The following is a 22,894-nucleotide window of genomic DNA, read 5'->3' as shown; positions in this document are numbered from 1 at the left end:
CATAATATGGGAACCTGCTTTGTAATTATGCTTACTTCTTCGGGTTTATCTCCCCTAAAATTTAGCCTAGCAGCCTCATCTTATTAACAAGGTTCAAGTTTAAATTGTGCAATTAAATTTGGGACCTTTTCCATCCCCGGAACTGTAAATTCACCTTTTGAGGCACAGAATTTCACCATTTCAACAGCCTTTCAACATCCCCTCCGGCGCCTCTTTCTCTTCCGTCCCCCCTTCTAGTTCTGGATAGAAGACCTGCCGCTCGACTTCCACTCTTTCCATTAGATTGAGCCAGATTGTGCCCTCCCTACAGGTCGAGGCTGACTAGGACTCGAATCCAGTCACAGCGCTGCCTCTTCCCTTTCCCGTCTTCGGCCTCGTTCTCGGGTTGCGGGCTCTCGGGGAGCGCCGATCGCGAAGTGCCCGAGGTCTGCAGGGGCCTCGGCTGCGCTGGCTGCCGCTTACCTGCCTTGCGAACGCCCGGTCGGAGGGGGCGCACGCGGCGGCCCGGACCAGGAAGCAGCACGGCGGAAAGGAGGCGTGACCATGGGGGAGGGGTCACGTGACCGCCGCGCCGGCGTCGGCCAATCGGCTGGGCGTCCGCCTCGAGCCGGGCTCGTCATGGCCGCCATGCCGTTCGGGGCCGCGGACGCCGCCGAGGAGCCGGCGCAGCTGTCCGGCGCAGCTTTGCCCGTGGGCAGCTTGGCCGCGGCCGATGCTTTCCCCAAAGACTTCGGCTACGGAGCTGACGAGGCCGAGGCGGGCGAGGACGACGGGGCCGAACTAGCGGGAGGCGGCGGCGGCGGGATCGGCCTGGCGGGGCCCGGAGGCGGGCTGGGGGCCGGCGGGGGCGACTCCTCCAACCAGCCCCGTATCCTGCTGATGGGGCTGCGGCGGAGCGGGAAGTCCTCGATCCAGAAGGTGTCCTTGGGCGAAGGCCGGGCTCTGCGGGGGCTGGCGAGGCTGCGGGGGGGGGGGGGGAAGAGGCCCGGCCTGAGCAGCCTGTGGTTTGTGCCCGGCAGGTGGTCTTCCACAAAATGTCCCCCAACGAGACGCTCTTTCTGGAGAGCACCAACAAAATCTACAAGGACGACGTCTCCAACAGCTCCTTCGTCAACTTCCAGATCTGGGACTTTCCTGGCCAGATGGATTTCTTCGATCCCACCTTTGACTACGAGATGATCTTCCGAGGCACCGGAGCTCTCATTTACGTCATTGACGCGCAGGTGGGAGGGGGGGACGACAAAGAGTAAGGCTGAGCTCAGTATAAACTAAACACGGTTTGCGGTAATTAACTTGTTATTGTTTCCTCTGCTTTTCTCTCAATTTCTTGGGCTCCAAAGGGCCTAGAAATGGTCCCCAGTCAAAGCTGTTCTTGGGATTCCTGAAAAGATCCAAGAGCTGCAAAAAACACTCAGAGCAATCTTGCAAAAAACAGATATATTCCATTTCTTTTACAGGACGACTACATGGAAGCATTAACCAGACTCCATATTACGGTTTCCAAAGCCTACAAAATCAATCCAGACATGAACTTTGAAGTCTTTATTCATAAAGTTGATGGCTTATCGGATGACCATAAAATTGAAACTCAAAGGGACATCCATCAAAGAGCCAATGATGATCTTGCCGATGCTGGCTTAGAAAAACTACATCTTAGGCAAGTGAAATTTCTGTAGTTTCTTAAATGCTTTTGAATGGCTGTTACTAATTACAAGTTGGGATCAGAACATGTGAATAGCAGGGAGGCTTCTTTCAATAAAGAAATACTGTTTTGATTGTACCCATGGCACGATTCCAGAAGTGGTTGCCATTTTCCCCTGGTCAGAAAATGCCACTGCCGAGTGCCCCAACAACAAAATGCTGCATTTTGCTGCCTTAACAAGGTCTGAAAGCTTGTTTAACGATTCAGCACTACTTTTTGGGTGGGGAAGGGAATAGCCAAAGCCCAGAATATATTTTTTCTGAATTTCAACTGCTGTCACAATTCACAAGTCTCCTTTTTTCTCATCTGATATTTTTCTGACTGTATCATTTTCTTGAATTTCTGAAAACCAAAATTTGGTTCATGCTGAACAAAGTTCTCTCCCCTCTCACCTGTTAGTCCGTTTCTTGATTTGGTATAAATATAGTATTTCTAAACAGGTCATTTATTTACATACCAAGCAGTTTATTAATTGGTTAATTGCAATGAAAATGTTAGTGTAGATTTCTTAATCTTTTTTTCCAGTGCCTAATTTTTAAGAGACAAGCACTAACCAATGTATTTAGATTAGGGTTTAATGTGCCATGCAGATCCTGGTTGTTTCAGTAAATCATAACTGTGTTAGTTAGTTAATTGTGAATCACACAAAGAAATGAATTTCAACAGATTCCAGTTGGGGGATGATATCAGTGGTGGTATTAGCTTGGCCAAAACAGCAGGTAACATTTGAAACCATTCCGGTAACTAATTATAGAGTTCTTTTTTTTTTTAGCTTTTATTTGACCAGCATCTATGATCACTCAATATTTGAGGCCTTCAGTAAGGTGGTGCAGAAACTCATTCCACAGCTGCCCACTTTGGAAAACTTGCTGAATATCTTTATATCAGTAAGTAGCAGTTAATTACTCCACATTTTGAAAGGGTGACTAATGTGGTGAAAGTTATTAGGTGAGTGGTTTTCATTTAGGAGATAGTGAAATTGACACCAAGAGATCTTGGAAAGAACTTTTGCCTCCAAAGCAGAGGTGGGTTGGAGACTGCTTAATCTGGGTGAGTTTTAACAGATTATTTGGTTTATATTAGACATTTTAAATTAGTAATCTTTATATATCAAAGATTTGGATTGCACGCTAGTAGAATTATTAAAATATGTGGTGGGTTCAATAATTCCTTTGTATTGTGGTTATTTTTACCTCCTAAGTATATACAATCAAGAATTGCAAAATAAATAAAAGCAAATGGATCTTGGGACAGATGTGGGCATTTGTGAGATGCAATCTTAATTTAAACCTGTCTTTTCATTTTCTGAAGAACTCTGGGATTGAGAAAGCTTTTCTTTTTGATGTTGTCAGCAAGATCTATATTGCAACAGACAGTTCCCCTGTTGACATGCAGTCCTATGAGCTATGTTGCGACATGATTGACGTCGTCATTGATGTTTCTTGCATATATGGGTAAGTAAATGCTCTAGAAGTATAGAACAACAATCGTGAAAGAAGCCAGTGACTTGTTTACTGTTCAGGGATATTTTGAGAAATGCAGGATAATCTTAAAATTGTGAAGCATTTAGTTTATAAAATGGGCGATGCTATGCCGCCTTGCTTATTGTTGGCATAATTTTGTCAACAAACTGATTTGGTCTAGAATCCTGAGCAAGCGTCCTTATGAAACCTGGTATGTCTCACGTCATGATCACAGTACAGGTATTTCTGTCAAAATGTAACTGCTGCCCAGAGTTACCTTGTGAATAAGATGGGCAGCATATAAATTTAATGAATAAATAACATAACAATTATGGTAATTGGTAAATATGGTATTATGGTAAGCTGACTTTTATATTAATATAAACTTATATTTATATAAATGTAAGGATATTAAAACATTTGTAGATTAATCAAGCTAAAAAGCAAATGTACATTTCTGAAGTTGTCATAAATTGTAAAAGTGGTAAATTTGTTGTAAATTTCTGTTCAGTTGCTCAAATATAAATGAGGCATCTGAGTTGTATCAAGTTTAAGTGCTCAGTCTAAAACTCAGGTATGCTGAACAGTCTTTCTCCTTCAACCTATTCTAGGCTAAAAGAAGATGGCAGCGGTAGTGCATATGACGAGGAATCTATGGCAATTATTAAACTCAATAACACAACTGTTTTATATTTAAAAGAAGTGACAAAATTTCTAGCCTTGGTGTGTATCCTCAGAGAAGAAAGCTTTGAACGCAAAGGTGAGCAAATGGGCTTGTGCGCCTCATAATTTTGTTCTGTCAATCAATCAATCTTTATTACAGTCATAGACAGCAGCACAAATATCACCATTAAAAACAATAATCATGATTTTGTTATTTTTTCTAAAATAGAAAATACGCTCTGCTTCAAACTCAGGGCAGTTTCATCTGAAATATTTAGTCTGAGCTGGCTGTGTCCTAGTGAGGTGAAAGTTGGAATATACTACAAGTGTTCCAAGTATCATATAGGGAGCAACAGTAGAAATGTTTCAGTTCTCGTAATGTCCTTCCGTTTCATCTATTAGTTCCACAAAACTATCATGAGAAATTGCTTTAAAACTGCATTAAACATTGCCCGAACAGGCAATGAGATAATTATCCTAGCATGGGAGGGAGGGTGATTTCTCTAACTCAGGAATCCCCAACTCCTGGGCCGTGGACTGGTGTTGGTCCACGACCTGTTAGGAACTGGGCCATACAAGAGGTGGGTGAGAGAGCAAAGCTTTATCTGTGCATGGACAGGATCTAGGTTCCACGTGAAACCATCCCCACCTAGTCCATGGAAGACAATTTTTCTTCCGAAATTGGTCCCTGGTGCCAGAAAGGTTAAAGACCGCTGCTGTAATACATTAGCTAAGGAGCCACAGGATAAATTACAATACACACGTGCGCACGGACATACACACACACACACACGTCAGCCACTCAGAGTCACCGAGAAGGAGCAGGTGGCCAGATAAATTTTCTAAAATAAGTGTTTGAACCATTGTACAAATGACAATCACAGAAAAAGGACATTATCCTAAAATGACATTAAATGCCAGATAGCATAGGTAGTCCTTGAATTATGGCAATTGGAACTGTTTGAAAATTGCTTGGATTGATATAATCTGAATCTGTCCCCTTTTAGTCTGTCTGTTAGAAGACTAATGTACTTTTTCAAATATTTGCACAGAATTCTCTCTGTTTTCCAAAATGCTTTTTAAAGAGAATTATTTGATAACCTTTTTGGAGACTTTTTTTTAATAAAATATTTTTAATTTTTAATTTAAAACAAATAGATCATCCTTCTTTACATGCTATAGAAAGTATATCAGTTGATTACAAAAGAAACTTTTGTGCATCTCTTCCACAGTCAACAAACATAGTTCATATTAACTTAAGTATTTTATCTCAAATATTTACACATGTCACCATCATTATATCTTCATTTTCATTTGACTATAATTGTTTAAACATCCTTCATCATAAAATATACCAAAGTTAAATACATAACTACATACTGGCCTTTCAATTACTATTTCTAAAATCCTCCACTAACACTAAATCCTTATGTCCTGTTGTAGCTAAACATCCATAATATTTAATAACAAAGTTTTTTAATCCTCCTTTCCAAATCACTGTTTAAAGTTTAGATCCAGTTTCCTTTTGTTATACCCATATCTATATATGCATTGTTATTCTTATCCCTCTTTTATTTGACTATATCCTGTATCATAGCATTTCCCCCCTAATAATCAAAACTTTAATTGTATCTAACGTATTTTTATTATTATTATTGTTGTTGTTGTTGTTATACAATTGTATCACAGCGGCCAGTTGTTTCGTCAGATTTGGCATTGGTTACTAGTCGGGCCTCACCCAAGGGCCTAGGACGTCGTAACGTATTTTCGTAATATGTGTGCAGATCCAAGCAGTGCGGCTTTTCGCATTTGACTGATGGTGATTTTGTCAATTTTTAACTGTTTGAAATGTAATTCCAGTGCTTTTGGAATAGCACCCAGTGTGCCAATTACCACTGGAATTACCACTGCTGGTTTGTGCCATAGTCGTTGAATTTCGATTTTTAAGTCCTGGTATTTTGCGATTTTTTCATGTTCCTTCTCGGCGACCTTGCTATCACCTGGTATTGCGATGTCTATAATTGTGACCTTATTTTTCTCAACCAGTGTGATGTCTGGTGTATTATGCGCCAGTATTTTGTATACGGAAATCCCACAAGATCTTGACCATCTGATTTTCAGTGACTTTTTCAGGCTGATGTTCCTACCAGTTTGTTGCTGTTTTAATATTATAATTTTTGCACAAATTCCAATGGATCATTTGTGCTACTGAATTGTGCCGCAATTTATAATCAATCTGCGCGATTTTTTTACAGCAGCTGAGTATGTGATCAACAGTTTCATCAACTTCTTTGCAGAGTCTGCATTTGGCATCATCAGAGGATTTTTCAGTTTTGGCCTTAATGGCATTTGTATGGATAGCTTGTTCTTGCGCAGCCAGGATTAGTGACTCTGTTTCTTTCTTTAATATACCTGTTGTTAACCATGTTTTTTCACTGTCCACTTTATCTTTTATTTTTTCCAGAAATTGACCATGCAATGCTTTGTTCTGCCAACTCTCCATTCTTGATTTTATCACATCTTTTCTGTATTCTTGTTTCGTCTGTTGGGCCTTCAGTAGATTTTTGTTCTTTACTTTGATTAATAGATGTTCTTGACTTTCTTTTAAATAATCAGCCAGTGCATGTTTTTCTTCTTCAACTATTTGCTTCACTTGTAATAATCCTCTGCCCCCTGATTTTCGGGGCAGGTATAGTCTATCAGTGTCACCGCGTGGATGTAAACTATAGTGCATTGTCATTAGTTTCCTGGTTTTTCAGTCCAAAATGTCCAAATCAGCTTGTGTCCAGTTAAATATACCAGCTGTTATCTTATAACTGGTATTGCCCAGGTATTTATGGCCTTGATTGTATTTCCACCATTCAATTTAGATTTCAAAATTTTCCTAACTCTGTTGGTGTACTTTCTCCTGACAATAGTTTTTACTTCTCCATGTTTGATGTTATCCAACTGCAGAATGCCTAAGTATTTGTAGGCTTCATTTTCGTTGCATTTAATTAGTTGGCCATTGGGCATTTCAATTCCCTCACATGTAATGATTTTGCTCCTTTTTATGGATCCAGACCATATTCAAGTTCATTTTTCTGTTCTTACAATTTTCTAATATCATTTTATCAATTAGGAGCTGATCTTTTGTGCCCCTGCTCCTTCTTTTGTTGCCTTTTTGTTCTACTGGCAAGATGTTGTTTGTTTCCAAATAATCCATAATGTTATCTGCAATAATGCCTGTGAGTAATTTGAAAGTTGTTGGCAAGCATTTTATTGGTCTGATATTATTCCTTTAGTTGCATCCTTCTGAATCAAGTATGTTTTTCTAGTTGTCAACCGTTCATCAATTTGACCATTTTATAAAATTTCATTCAGTTGCCTGACCAATATTGCATGTAAACTGGTCAGATATTTGAGCCAGAAACCATGTAATTGGTCATTTCCAGGTGATGTCCAATTCTTTACTTTTTTTACTCGATTTTTGAACATCTGAGTTGTTATTTCTAATACTTGCATTTGTTTGTTGCCAATGCTTTTCTCAAAGTCATGTATCCACTTTGTTTCCTTGTTGTAGTCCTTTGCATTTTCCCACAATTCTTTCCAGAATTCAACTGTGGCCTGCTTTTCTGGTTTTTCACTTTTGGTGTCACCATTCACATTAAGACTTTGATAAAAACGCCGTTGGTCTGATCGAAATTTCTGATTTTGTTTATATTGGGTGATTCGTGCCTCATATCTTTCAATTTTTCTAGCTGTTGCTGTTATCTGCTGTTTTACAATCTACATCTTCATTGATGTTTCTTGTATCCAATCTATATCTTCTGATTAGCTGATCTATGATTTTGCTGTTTTTAAGCCGTTGCTCATGCATGTTCTTTAAGTTACTAGCATCTGCCCTTAATTTTTTTACTTTTTGTTCTAATCGGATTTTCCACTTTTGTCTTTGTATGGCTTCAATTATCTCTGATGTTTTAATCTCTTCATTGAGCATATCCTTTATTTCCTCTGGTATCTTTGGCAGATCTGACTTTTCCAGATATTGTAGTATTCCTTCCTTTGTATAGTGTCGATTTTCTCTATATAGTTGTTCAGCTTGGGTAATCCTTTTTTCCCCCTCTAGTTGATAGCAGATCTAGCCTTTTCCATCTTGTAATTTATTGATCCAATTCTCTTGCTTTTGCTTCCTTAGCCTATAGGATAGCCACCGCTCCGGTTTATTTGCATTCTCAAAGACATTTTGTTCCATACTTCCTTTTATACTTCTATTTTGTGGTTTCTTTTGAAGTTCACTTATCAATTTATCACTACACACACACACACACACACACACACACACCACTTAAAATATTCCTATATTTCTATTAATCTATTCTATTAACCTAAGAATAATGAATTGCTTATAGTTATTGATTAAATTGTAATCAAACCATCTCCTTAATTAATCAATACTAATGCCAATAATATCAAAAGTTGGTGGAATTAATAAACTTATAGCAATAACAATACCAATGGCAATAACAATAACACTTTGATAGTAGTATTATAACATTAATTCCAATTCTTTAAGTTCAACCTTTTATGTGACCCTCCTGAGTTAAGTAATTATATGAAAATGTTCTGGGTCCCCTTGGTCCGGTAAATCTTCTTTCTCTCTTTGGTTGTTTCTTTTAGTAATGTCCAAAGATTAACATCAGAATTCTCCAAAAATCAGCTCTCTTGTTATCCAAGGGGTATCACGTCACCAAAAACTTCTGTTTTCTTGGGGGTGGTCCAGATTTCGCCAATAGATGTCACTCTTCCACAAGCTAACCAGATACAGGCTAACAAGAAACAGATGTAGCAAGATATACTGCCATGAATCAGCTTTTATATCTTCTTCAAACCTTCAGTAGTTAACTCATTTCCCCCTAAAGGCATCTATGTATTCAGAGTTATTTACAGCTGGCCTTTGTTGTGTTAACTAATTAAGTTTAGATTCAGCTCCTCAGACAGTTCAGAGAAAAAGAAAAAATAGTCTTCAGCCTTCACTCAGCGTATTCCTCTCGCCGCTATAAAGGGGTGTGTGTGTGTGTGTGAAAAAAACAACAACCACCCCACTCCTTCTTGAGCCCTTAAACTCTTGAACTGTTTTGGAATAAAAATACCTTCCACCAAGATCAGGAACTGTTAATCCACTCGCAACTCCAGCAGCTTCTCTGTAATAAATCCTCACTTACTTTGAACTGCTGTCAGCACTCTGGGACGGCCTTTACAGATCGCCCTCTTCCACGCCCGGGGTTATGAAGGGAATTTCAAGCGCAGACCATGAACTGCCATCCTATGGTTGTGCCAAACCAACCTTCTGTTCAGTCTTCCCTACAGGAAACCTTCGGTTTACAAAAATATTTCCAGAAACCCCTCCGGACGCCAGATCCAGCTGCTCTTCACAGAGCTCTCCGTTCAAGCAGCCATTGGTGCTGGCAGCTAGCTCCACTTCTCCCCTCTTTTTTCTTCTTTTGTGCCTTGAAATTTGGGGTAGAGCTCCGGACCATCGAATTCCCCTCTCCATACTCCCTTTTCTTCGCTTTCAACCACTTTCATTTCAAAAATCAAATCATTAGTTTTCTTATCTTTGGGTTCATTCTTCTCTTCAGTGTTTGGAGCTCCATCTCCCTCATTTTTTTCTGATATAAACTCTATCTTCTTTGTCAACTCTCCAAATTACCTCCAATAACATTTGAATTGGTCCCAAAAATTTTGCAAAATTAAAGTTTCCTCTTCTGAAAATTGATCCATGTTTCCAAATTGTAAATTACTAAATTACTGTCACTCTAGCTTTCAAGACATATAGATAGATAGATAGATAGATAGATAGATAGATAGATAGATAGATGATAGATATAGATATAGATATAGATATAGATATAGATATAGATGATATATAGATATAGATATAGATATGTTGTATTTGTGCTGATAAATAAATAAAGGGCAACATCAGCACAAATACAACACAAATGTAAAAAGGCAACAGTAAAAATATTGAGCTTTCTGTCTGGATGGTCTCTTGTGACGAGCCGATGGACAGAGAATGGAAGCATTTAGCTTCCTCCCATAATTGGGGCATACCAGGGGTTGTGACACTCACTAAATATATATATATATATATATATATATATATATATATATATATATATATATATATATATATATATATATATATATATATATATATATATATATATATATATATGTTATATTTATGCTGATAAATAAATAAAGGGAGACTAGTATAGATCTATTTCAAGCTATTTAGCTCTCATCAGCTAGCCATACCCAAGTTTTTGGGAATCGAACCTGTGCTCTATTGCCTCCCAGGCATTCCCAAAAACTTGGGTATGGCTAGCTGATGAGAGCTAAATAGCTTGAAATAGATCTATACTAGTCTCCCTTTATTTATTTATCAGCATAAATATAACAAATGTAACAAAAAAGGCAACAGTAAAAAATATTGGGTTTCTGTCTGGATGGTCTCTTGTGACGAGCCTAATGACAGAGAGTGGAAGTGTGACCTTCCTCCCATACTTGGGCATACCAGGGGTTGTGACTTTAAGTGTGTGTGTATACGTATATATATATATATATATATATATATATATATATATATATATATATATATATATATATATATATATATATATATATATAATTTGTGCTGATAAATAAATAAAGGGCAATATCAGCACAAATACAACAAAATGTAACAAAAAGGCAACAGTAAAAATATTGGGTTTCTGCCTGGGTGGTCTCTTGTGACGAGCCGAAGGACAGAGAATGGAAGTAGTGATCTTCCATATTTGGCATACCGGGGGTTGTAAAAATCTTATATATATATATGTATATATATATGCATATGCATATGTATATGCATATGTTTGTATGTATGTATATATATATATACATACATACATACATACATACATAACATACATACATATAGTTTCTGAGGTTTTCGCGGGAGTTTGTATGTAAGTCTTTGGTTATTTGGGTTTTCTCGATGCGATCTCACATTGCTCCTGGAAGCACGAAGCCGAGTAAACCAGTCTGAAGATGACGAATGAGACTTCGTCGAAACGTCGCCAAGACACTTCCAATTTTACGTGGGAGAAAACCCAAATACCCAAAGACAGACAGACAGACATACATACATACATAAATACATTTATTTATTTATTTATTTATTTATTTATTTATTTATTTATTTAAAGTCACAACCCCTGGTATGCCCAAATATGGGAGGAAGATCACTACTTCCATTCTATGTCCTTCGGCTCGTCACAAGAGACCATCCAGACAGAAACCCAATATTTTTTACTGTTGCCTTTTTGTTACATTTGTTATATTTGTGCTGATAAATAAATAAAGGGAGACTAGTATAGATCTATTTCAAGCTATTTAGCTCTCATCAGCTAGCCATACCCTTACTGGGAATCGAACCTGTGCTGTATTGCCTCTTAGGTAGATATGTTAACCACTGAGCTACAGAGCTCCACTCCTTATCAGCCAAGCCAGGGTGAAAGGTATATATTTAAAGTCACAACCCCTGGTATGCCCAAATATAGGAGGAAGATCACTACTTCCATTCTCTGTCCTTCGTTTTTCCCCCGCTCTCCCAGTGCCGATAAGGCTCTCAAAGGACAGCTGTGGTAAACACTTTGTGCCCTTGGCTCTTATTACTTTTCGTTACGGAGCTTTGAAGTACAAAGACAGTGAAATCAAAGGAGAAGCAGGAACAAATGTGTAGTTTCAAAAAAAACCTTCTAGCTTCTAGCCTACGAGTAGCAGAATTCAATTATTTTCCTTCACTCTCATATCTCAGATTTAAGAGGGACAAAGTTCTTAAATGGAGTTTAATAGCAAATAATAGACAATTTTTGTTAGAGTAGAGAGGGAGATTTTGATCCTTAAGTTGAAAAATAAAGCAGGAAAGAGCCGAAGAAGAAAAACCGGTCCGTTCACTTTAAGAAGAAGGGAGAGAGAGAGAGAAAAATTGCAAGGAGCACTTCAATCCACAAAGTGTAGTTACAAAAAAAAGCACACTAACCAAAACAATCCATTGAAGATCAATTCCGCAACTTCTGCTTAAGGATTTAATTTAGCATATAAAAGAAGCTCTTTGGGCATTTTTTTTTTCAAAACAGAAAGAATCCACGAGATGATCACACTTTCTCTTTCCGTTTTCTTCCGTTCTTTAGTCGTCCCCACTTCATCAGCCTAGGCTGCCTTTTGTCGCCAGCTTGAAGTCCTTCTCTTGTATCAATCAGAGACTTGCGTTGTCCCTGATATCAGCAAGAGGTGGTCTTCCTATTCACAGTCTCTTTGGGACGGTTTAAGTCCGATGTAACCCCCCCAATGGCCAGAACATCGAAACCACATGTCCCCCCCCCGAACATCGAGACCGTAGGGACGTTGGCTCCTCCTCCCCCGTCTGGAGAGGTGTTTGAAGCGAGTTGGTTCTTAGGACTGGTTGATGGGTAGTTGTGATGCTATTTTCACCATTCCCATGATGAGACCGGTGTTAATGTCGTTCTCCCTTGATGTGTCCTACGGCTGCTATCGCCTTCGTTGTGGTGATAGGCAAGATGGGGATGTGCTTGTGCTGGACGGGATCACTTTGGAGACAACTCAGGGAGGCATGCTACATTTGCCATTCTTGCTTCCGTTGGTTGTGCTGTTTGTCGCTGGACCACATGAAACATAGGTAGCTTTGATGGTTTTCTCTGACAAGGAATAAGTAGAACATCTGCTGGACGTTTTCCAGGATGGCTATGGCTTCCTTTCTGAAGTGATTGAGCATGCTGAGCAGATCGTTGGTGAGGTCAGGCCCTGTGAGAAGCACTTCGTTCAGAGAGAGGCATTGGGATTGCATGCTGGCATCGAAAACTGCTCAAATCTGTCCTGGCTCTTTTTTTTTTTTTTTTTTTGAGAATTATTTTTATTGTTTCTTGTTGAAAGCGTATCGATTGGTTACAAATATATGTGTTTCTTCCACAGTCCTTACATATACTTCATTCAAATCATGTTGTACATTTTAAGTCAAGAAAGAAAAGTTATGTATTTTACTATCCCTGCACTATAATCCTCATTTGGTTACCATTGTTTAAACATGGTTTTATCTACAATCATTTATATTAGAAGACACAACCACCTACTGGCGTTCATTTGCCATTTCAATAGATCTCCAATACCATTGCACCTTTATGACATGTTCTAAAATTACTTTGGTTAAGTAAGATATCTAAGCATCCCCCCCCTCCCCGTAACACACCTGTATGTATAATTGAATATTGTCCTTTAACATTTCATTGTTATTATTGTAGTTAACTAAAGGTTATTTACTGATTATTTCACCTCTCATCTCCAAACCCACACAGTATTATAACTTTATAACCGTCTTTAAACAATGATTTATTAATAAGATTTATAGGACTTTTCCCTCAATCCCAAATTAGTTAATTACGTGCTAAGAAAATGAAGATTGGACACCTAAGACAATCTAAGAGATATTAACATTTCTACTTGACAATCACCCAGAATTTACATTAGCATTTCTATGGCCTGGTTATTTATCCTAACTAGGCTTATTATTTCTCTATTAGTATCATAGTAAATTTATGTTAATGGATAAGCATTCAATGCTAATCTAAAACAGTCTATAAGGTACTAAAATCTCTACTTAATAATCATCAAAAATTAACTAGCTTTTTTCCATCAATTGGCATTATTTACCATTATCTTTCCAGTAACAAAATGGTCTTTCATCACTCGCCAGTTGTTGTGTCAATTCTCTGTCCAGAACCTTTCCAGGGTTTAAGACTTCTCTCCACACTTTAAAGCTTAAACGATCTCTCATGTAGTTTTGTTGCCCTTGAGTTGTTATTGATGTAAGCTTAACTTTGGTTGTCAGGTTTCTTTCTGAATAGATTTGTCTTATTAACTCCATCTTTTTCGCCCTTTCTTTTTCTCCTACATCTTGGAGTTTGGGGTGGAATACCAAATTATCAAAGTCACTTTCCCAGCTTCCCTTCTTTCCACCTTCACTCACGTTTACTCCATTTATAAGTTCATCTGAGTTCTTATCTTTGTTTTCTGTAATTTCATTCACTTCTTTAATTTCTGGGGCTGTAACCCCATCATCTTTTTTTGTGATACCTCATAGTCTGTCCCATTTCTTGTCAAATCTCTCAAGTCCTTCTGAGACGTTTTGAAGTCCAGCCAAAATGTTTTGAATTAACAAGTTTTCCTCATCTGAGTATTGCTCCATTTTTTAGAGTAAGGAAAAATATAAAGAAAATGCAGGAGGAAGAATTTGGTACTATCTGCCACTCTAGCCTGTCACAGATTTTGAAGAATATATCTATTTTTATTTTAAATCTTAGACAAATGTTCTTTTATGGTTTTCAAAGAAGAAGGGTTCTAAAGTTTTTCTTTCCTTTTCCAATTCTTGCCAAAATATTTTCCACACACCACTACTTGTGACCTTGGGTCTTTATCAGGTTTTAAAGAGACATTCCAAATCCTTCTGTTGCACAGTCAGTATAGTCAGATAAGAGTGAACAAAGGAAACATTGTTACAACAGCAAAGGAAAAAAAGCTTCAGACTTGGGCTTCCAAGTGGCAGATCTGACTAATTTAAAACCTCTTTCCTTAAGTATCTTTAATATAATATTGTAACAAGTAGAAGATGAAATTTATTAAAGTATAAAGAGTTTTAATTTAAGCCAAAAAAGTTGAAGTAGTAAAGGGAAATAGAGAGAAAAAGATCCCTTCCCTCAAGCGGAAAAAATGGAAGCTTTGTAATCACTCAATTCTCAAAAGATCGTTACAAGAGCAAAAAACTTTCTAAGGCAGTCCAATAGAGATTAAATACCCCGCTTTGTTCTTGCTTAATGGACTAATTAAGCTTAAGAAAAGAGTTTCTTGGGGCAATCTTCTAAAAGAAAAGAAAAAAAAACCTCACCAGGTGGAAACACTTTCACTTCTCTCTTCCTGGAGCGTCTTCCTGGAGTCTCCAACTATGTCAGCCGGGTGGGCTGCCTGTTTGCTGCTGGTTGGAAGCGCTTCCCTTGGGTTTATCAGGGACTTTGCGATGTCCCTGCGACCAGCAAGGTCTTGTCTTTCCAGTCACCGTCCCTTTGGGACAGTTTAGGTCCTGCCAGACCGTCCAGGAGCAAAAGTGTCATCGGCGGATTCAGACAGTTGAATCCGCACAATGTAATGTTGCGACGTTGGCTCCTCCTCCGAATCTGGCCTGGCTCTTGTGGCTGGCACTTTCTAAAGGATGGCAGATGCCAGCATTCCTCATCAATTCTCGGAGGTGGAGCAAGTTCTGCATGTCAGTTCTGGACCATCTGGTCTAGGAACTCCACAAAATGAGCTTTCATTTCAGGCTGCTTGTTCATGATTTGTCTCAGATTGAAGAGGCGAGAGAAAGATTTCTCATGGTTATTTGGAAACCGTTGTTTTGGTACGTGAAAGGGTATTGGGGCCATCCAATTCTTGGTGGCCTCTTGTTGGAATTCCTTGACCATGAGCCTCAGAAATTCTTTGTTCTCTATCGACAAGGTCAAGTCGTTGTCTTCTTTGCTGGTCTGGAACACTGTTGCTCCTAAAACTGGTTTGAGTGTCGAGGATGTTCTCCCATTACTGAGCGGCGTTTGCAAAGACATTCGCCTGGGTTGGGACCTGTGGTTGATCGATACATACCATCCCAAATATGCCCCTTCCAAGTTCTGTTTTGAGGGCGAATGGGGATCCCTTTGGACCTTTGACCACTTCTTGAGGGGTGAAAGCGTTGGAGGTGTCTGCTCCTGGCAAGAGCAGGATTTCAGCTTTGGGATCTAGAGCAGGAGAGTGATTACTCATGTACTTCAGGAGAGGTGTGGTGCTTGCTACCTCTGGTGTCGTAATCTGACTGCGATCATCTGGTGGGTTGTTCCATTCTAGTAATGGCGGCAGTGGGAACTGTGCATTCTCATCTAACACTTCTATGCAGAGTCTATCCACTTTCCTCCCCGCCGTGCACTGGGACCTGGTGCACGTCAATGTCATGAAGTGTGTTTCTTTACTTTGGATGTTGATGAAGCTGTCGAGTGCTGAACTGGCTGATGTGCTGTACCTTGGCACATCTTCTTTTTCAGGCATCTTTCTGTCTGTGCTCGAGTCGCTTTGAAGGTCTGCCAAGGGTTTCTTCACCTCCACATTGAGGCTGTGAACCACGCCTGCTTGTGTGCTTGCCTGTGAAGATCCTTCACTGTTGCCGATGGACTACCCTGGTCACCTCGTGTTTCTTGGTTTGTCAGGGTAGGCTCTCCAATTTTAAGGGAGGGGTCGAGTTCCGACACTTGAGATTCCCCTCCTTGTTCCTGTTGTACCACGTGTTGGCTGTTTACGTAGGCTTTGACGGGCTGGGTCTGGGTTTGTCTGGGTTTCCCACTTCTAACTTCCTAAGACTGGAGATGAAGGAGGCTCTGTCAGCCTCGGCCTGCAGAACTTTGGCCCATATCAGCCTTTTTTTCGCTTCCCACTTGCGCTGAAATTTGGCTTTCGCAGCTTGAGCTTTGGCTTTCACAGCTGCCCTCCCTGCCTGAGCTTTGGCTTCTGCAGCTGTGGATATCCATGGCCTTTGGCTGTAGTGGGAAGATTGTTGCGAGACATTGCGAGTTGCCTATGGTCGGAAAGATGAGGCTTTTCTGGAGACGTAGAAGGAGGTTGTGTATGACTGCTGAAATGTTGTATACGAACAATGTGATACTTTGAAGTCGGCCTTCTTGTCCGGTGCAGTCTCCCTCTTCAGATAGGTTTTCATAACGTCTTTCCTGCGTTGAAACTTCTTGTTATGTTCTCTGTTTAAGTTCTGAAGGTGCAACATCTCCTTCTGAAGTTCTTCATCATCGTTTAGTTGTAGCTGGATGTCATTGAGGCGGTCTTCATAAATTGTCTATTGCGAGAAGATGTCATTCATGTCCTCTTCCAATGACCGGAGGCGTCTAGGAGTTAGATCTTCTTTGGGTTGGTCACAGAGACGCTGCAACTCCTTCCAGCGACTCTCATGCTTTCGATAAACCTCGTCTCATTCCTCCAAGCGGTTTGACCCCTTAATGTGCGTAGGCTTTCTGTTCTAACCCCCTGGCCTGTGAATAAACCAGAACACAGGCTTGGCTGTTTGCCACTGTTCAATTACTGAGATAACGAATCCTTCGGCTGAGAGTTCAGGCAGCTCACGTTCAATAGAGTAGCTCTACAGCAACACAGATAGTTCAAACGCAGCAACGCAGATAGTCCAAACAAACACACGGCTAGAATACACGGATAGATTTTCTTAACTACTAATTCGAACGATTGTTTCCTGCAAATGTCCCCTCCCAATGCCTCACCTATAATCTCTCTCGGGAGGGGCCAATCAACAACCACCCGTGCTTAATCATCTTCTGTGAGTCTGCCTACGGAGTTGCTTCTTCCATTTCTCAGCCCTTCTCAATCTAGCATCAGGGACAAACTGCCTTTGATCCTCCCCATTGCTCCATGCCTCAGGCGCCTCCTGTGGGCCAACCAGCCTCTCTGGTCCCTACTCTGAGTCCGAACCATGCCCAGGGTCGTCCTCATCGCCCAGGACAGACTCATATGGTTCCTCGCTATCCAAGTCCATCAGCAGATCAACCAGATCCTGCTGGGCCACAACAGCTTTCTATGCTGTCTTAGGTCATAGGCTATCTGACGTGTTTCTTCCTTTTCTGATAGTTGGACATCCAATTCTGAGTCTATGGTGAATTCAGGAATGGGGATTGGCATGTCTGAACCTTCTGCCATTGCTAGAAAGATTATATGACTAGGACTAGCTCATAAAATTTCTTGAACGTGTTATGAATTCTTTGAGTTCAATTCCCTTTTTGGCCACTAGCGTGCGTTGCAAGACTTTGAAGATGTAGCCGCAGTTCACTTGTCGGCCACTAGGGTACGTTGCAATACTTTGAAGATGTAGGCGCAGTGTACTTGTTGGCCACTAGGGTGCGTTGCAAGACTTTGGTGATGTAGGCACAGTACACTTGTTGGCCTCTAGGGTGTATTGCAAGACTTTGGCGATGTAGGCGCAGTGTACTTGTTGGCCACTAGTGTGCATTGCCTGACTTTGGCGATGTAGGCACAGTGCACTTGTTGGCCTCTTGGGTGTGTTGAGAAATTCTGGAGATGCTGGGGCATCTTTCTCTTTCCGTAGCCTTCCGTTTTGGAGCCTCCCCGACTTTCTCAGCCTTGGCTGGATTTTTTACCGCCAGCTTGAAGAACTTCTCTTGCTTCTTTCAGGGATTTTGCGATATCTCCGAAATCAGCAAGATGTATTCCTGTTCACCATCTCTTCGGGACGGTTTAGGTCCGTTTGGACCACCCAGCAGCAAAAGTATTGGCTGCGGTCTCAGAGCATCAAGACCGCACGACCATATCGTCGCAACCTTGGCTCTTCCCACCCCTTTTTGGAGATTTTCTGTTGAGTACCATGTTTCCCTGAAATTACGACATGTCCTCATAATACAGCCATGCCACATTTTTCTGGTGGGCAAAAATATAAGCCCCACCCCACATATAAGTCCCCTGGACAGTCCCCCACTTCTGGCCAGGCAGAGCGCCGCTCACCAACCTAGCAGTATCCCAAAGGTGCCAAGCCGCAGGAACCGGGGGGGGGAGGCCAAAGTGATCACGTTGCTTGGCGCCTTCGGGATACTGCTGTCAGATACCTAAAAGTGATACTGCCATTCAATTGGGAGGAGGGGAGCCTCGGAGTTAAATAATTAGCTACATCTAAAACAACTGAGTTTTACAACTTTACAACTGTTTTCCTGTCACCGGGAGACTGAAGGTCCCAACATCTCTGGAGGGATGTTTATAGTAGCCACGTGGGATATATAACTTTGATGTCTAACTAGAGATAGCCATGGGAACGCGTGCTTTATTGACTCCCAGGGCAGAAGAGTTAAGGAAGCATCTTCACACTTGTGTATTGGTCAGAATCTGCATTCGGACAAAGGGGAGGGGTCATTATCAGCTTAATCCCATTTGCATGGCCTAAAGGTTTTCAGATGCTGCTTTGCTTCTAATAGTTTCCATCCTGCTTGACTAAAGGTTCCTTTTGAAATAATCCGTTTCAAGAGTCTTTACTTTCTCAAGTTAGGAGAGGAGCCATTACAACCGCAAGGTTGGTGAGCAGCGCTGTGCCCAGCTGAAGAGGCGGGTTGCCGAGCGGCTGCTCTCTTGCGAGTGGGCTCCCAAAGAGCCGGGCACAGCTTCATGGGTGACAGCGCAACACAACAGCCATGAAGCGACCACGCTCCCGAGCAGCCACCGGGCAAACCCCCTTTGCAGCCTGGCACAGCACTTTCACTGACCTAGAGGTATCGCCAAGCCACGTGAGCGCCTGTTCGCCGCCGCCCGGCTCCTGCAGCTTGGCACCTTCCAAATGCCAGTGAAGGGCTCTCTGCATGGCTGGAGAGAGGATTGCGTGAGCTCTCGCTCACCCACCTCCCAGCCACACGATGCATGGCCCAGCTCTCATTACGGAGCCAGGGCACCTCCGCCGCCATCCCAGCCTGGCTTTTTCCGCGGCTTCCAGCCAAGTCTTTCGGCAGTGACCGCTCTGGGCACATGCTCTATGGTTGTACGCTGGCCCACAACCATAGAGCGTGCGCCCAGAGCAGCCACTGCTGAAAGACTCAGGTTGGAAGCCCACAACCATAGAGCGTGCGCCCAGAGTGGTCACTGCCGAAAGACTCGGGTAGGGTTTTCCGGGTGGCTGCTCAGGAGCGTGGTCGCTTCATGGCTGTTGTGTTGCGCTGCTGTGACAGCGCAACACAGCCATTAGCCCATGAGGCTGTGCCCAGCTCTTTGGGAGCCCACTCGCTGCCCGGCAACCCCAAAAGAATAAACCCTCCCCCCTTAATAAAGCTCAAGCCATATTTTGTAGGTAAAAAGAAAATAAGACCCTGTCATATTTTCGGGGAAACACAGGTGCCCCACAGTTGATAGAACATTTTTGGTAAGCCAGGAAAAGAAGAGGTAGGGAAGCCACTAGAAAAGCTTGCTTACCATACATTCTTTGAAATGCAGTTCTCTTGGATGTAATTATTTGCCTTTTTCACATTTTTCTATAAGAAATCTCTGAAGAGTCTTTTTTAAAGTTCATCTTTCTGTTGTCTTTGGAAATGCCTCGGATATCTGCTAATAAGCCTGGTTTTCTTTGCCCAACTCAACTTTCAAACATTTTCCCTGGAGAATTTGCTGTGTTCAGCATTCTGGAATTATTCTAATTGATTTATCCCGTATAAAGAGAGGGCTCAAAAAGTGCTGTGAAGCACTAGGGACCAGTATATAAGTCTAAGTGCTATTGCTATGAAAATATTCAACACCGAGTGGCAGTCTCTCTTAGTAGAGAATCATAGCTTCAGTCCTAAATCCAAGGAAATTGATATATTGAGGATTTTTTTTTGCAACTGTCCATTGGGAAGAGAGCGCCTGCTTGAATGCAGCATCACAACAGGTGGCCGAGATCACTTTTCGCTTTCAAGCAGGTCTCTTTGTAAGGAGGATTGGCATGAGCTGCTTCCCAGCAAGAGGACACTAATTTTTACCATCCCAGATGATACCTTTTGAGCTCAGGAGAGGGCAGTTCGAATCCACCGCATCTCAGTCTCCAAAGCTTCCACGTTACTCCTCTCGTTTTCTGAAATCTTCCCAACTTATGCCTCTCTTCCCTCTCCTCCCCATCCCTTTTCTTCGCAGGCCTAATAGACTATAATTTCCACTGCTTCCGGAAGGCCATCCATGAGGTCTTTGAAGTGGGCATTTCCTCTCACCGCCCCTGTGGCCACCAAGCAAACATTCCCAATTTGAAAGCACTGACTCATAACGGCACCCCGAAGGAGGACTGAGTCAGGACGGCCTGGGGCTTGCTTGCCTACTCTGGGTCTGGATCAGGGCAGGAGCAGCAGCACGGAGGACGGGCAGCCTCCGTTTTGTTTGAAGCAAGTGAAGTCTGCCTTGGGGACTTCTTGTCACAGCTCATACCAGGAGTGACGAAGGGAAAGCCAAGATGCAGGGTGGTGCCTTTTGTTGTAATTAGCCAGGCAGCCTCTCCTCCAGGGGGAACTTCCTTGTTTGTTTCAGGATTCAGCAGCAGGCGATGTGCTCCAGAGGCCCTGAAATTCAAGCGTGGTTCATAACTTATTTGAGTACACACTCAACACATTCCACCTGAGTTATCGCACAGTTTTGTGGTAATGCCTGAAAAAAGTAATATATCCTGTGACCTCTCCTCTGCAAACCCATGGAATGAAAGCTTATCTGCTTTTCTAGATCTAACTGTCCTCAGAACTGTTTGAAATGTCATGTCTTGAATTGTCAAGCTTTTGGTCACTCGGTATCAGTTCCTGCATTTATTCTTGCACTGTTTTTTTTACTGATTCTTTTACACTATTTTTCTGAAGCCTCTTTTGGCAGCGCTGGCTCCCTCAACTAGGAAACGGAGATTAGCACCACCCCTTGAGTGTGGCACAACTGAGCAGGAGAAACGTTTACACTCTTCACAAATAATTCCATTTCATCCTGCCATGGCTAATATGGCTAGAATTCCGTATTTCATTCTTGAGGCTGCATGATCACATAGAGAGTCATTTTATTTTAAAAAAAAATATGTACGGCTTTGACAAGAATGGAACAATTACAGGTTTCGGTTGCTAGAAGTTGCAAACAATTTTGCTCATTTTTAACAACATGTGAAACTTCCTTCAATAGGAATACTTTCCATCTGTTGAAATGTTTTCTGTGAATCTTCCTGTCGCTCATCTGTGTTTGGGCAGATAAATGCCATTCTCTTAATGATGACAGCACTTCCCGAGCCTCAGATTCTGCTCTTTAACTCAAAATGTCAGTGTGAGTTTGTTGAAGGTTTAACATGCTTTAACACTCTTCACAGGTGGTTGCATTCTGCCAGAAGGTCCTGTCTGGAACGGATATGTTCCCAGGCTACATTAATAAAAGATCTTTATCTCGACAAGTGTTTCTCCTCTGAATTAAATACAAGGAAATGCAGGCTTTAGTGCCCAGTGGGAAGTTTTAAAGTTACACACATCCTTAATTGGATTCACAGTCTCGAATTGGTAAAAATGTAACAGTTCAAGTCCTAACCAAGGAGCCAACAGCTGTTGTTATTAGTGGTGGTTGCCGGTCTTAATTAATACCTTGCAGAAATTCTGCTTAATCTTGATTCCTTTCAACTTGTAAGCAGAACCAACCATCTATTTATGGAAAAACAGTAATGTAATTCTCTTGGGAAACTCTCAGATATTACCGTGTTTCCCTGAAAATATGACCTACCCTGAAAAAAAGCCCTAGCCCGACGGTCACACTTGCACCTAATATAAGACCTACCCCAAAAAAAGCCCTACCCACCATCTGGTTGTGCGAGGTGGGTTGAGGCACGAGTAAAAAGCTAGGGTGGGGGGGGGATGGAGCTGCCCCACACATCCTATACCTGCTTACCAGGCCTCAACAGCTGTCGTGGCGCTGACTTCTGCAGTTGCTCACAGCCAGATGCCACCTGGCGCATTGCGCCGGTGCTGCCACTCATGGCCGAACGCCACAAGGCTCATCGTGCCAGTACTGCCACTCACACGCAACAGCACAACATGCCACACAGCCTCCCATGACCAGCAGCACTGGTGCGACGAGCCTCACGGTGTCTGAGTGGCGGCCGCAGCACAGCAAGCCGCGCAGCATTTCTGCAAGTGGCTGCAGAAGTTGGGCAGCAGTGTGACAGGTGTCAGCATGGGGGGCATGGCTGCGGTGACCCTAAGGTAAGCGGGTAAGACATCCAAAAATAAGACCCAGTGCTTATTTGGGGACTGAAAAGAAAATAAGCCCTGGTATTATTTTAAGGATAACACGAGTACTTTGGAATAGCCCCATCAGTGGAAACTGCAGCTTTCAAACACCTTACTTAGCTGAGAAACTATCCTTTTGGATATTTTTTCTTCCTCTTCTTCATAGAATTCTT

General features: G+C 41.7%; 1 protein-coding gene across 1 annotated transcript; it reads left to right on the top strand.

Annotated features, from left to right (window-relative positions):
* The first annotated feature begins 579 nt into the window (after nucleotides 1–579).
* Nucleotides 580–21,892, top strand: LOC116515666 (ras-related GTP-binding protein C). Its single transcript, XM_032227811.1, has 7 exons — nucleotides 580–918; nucleotides 1,020–1,223; nucleotides 1,458–1,657; nucleotides 2,475–2,589; nucleotides 3,014–3,156; nucleotides 3,777–3,925; nucleotides 20,623–21,892. Exons 1-7 carry the CDS (start codon nucleotides 619–621, stop codon nucleotides 20,769–20,771), a joined length of 1,260 nt encoding a protein of 419 aa, XP_032083702.1. The 5' UTR covers nucleotides 580–618; the 3' UTR covers nucleotides 20,772–21,892.
* The last annotated feature ends 1,002 nt before the right edge of the window (nucleotides 21,893–22,894 follow it).

The sequence above is a fragment of the Thamnophis elegans genome, chromosome 12 (assembly GCF_009769535.1).
Source record: "Thamnophis elegans isolate rThaEle1 chromosome 12, rThaEle1.pri, whole genome shotgun sequence".
Lineage (NCBI taxonomy): Eukaryota > Metazoa > Chordata > Lepidosauria > Squamata > Colubridae > Thamnophis > Thamnophis elegans.
Note: the sequence above shows the minus strand (reverse complement) of the source record. Positions and strands in the feature narration are given on the sequence as shown.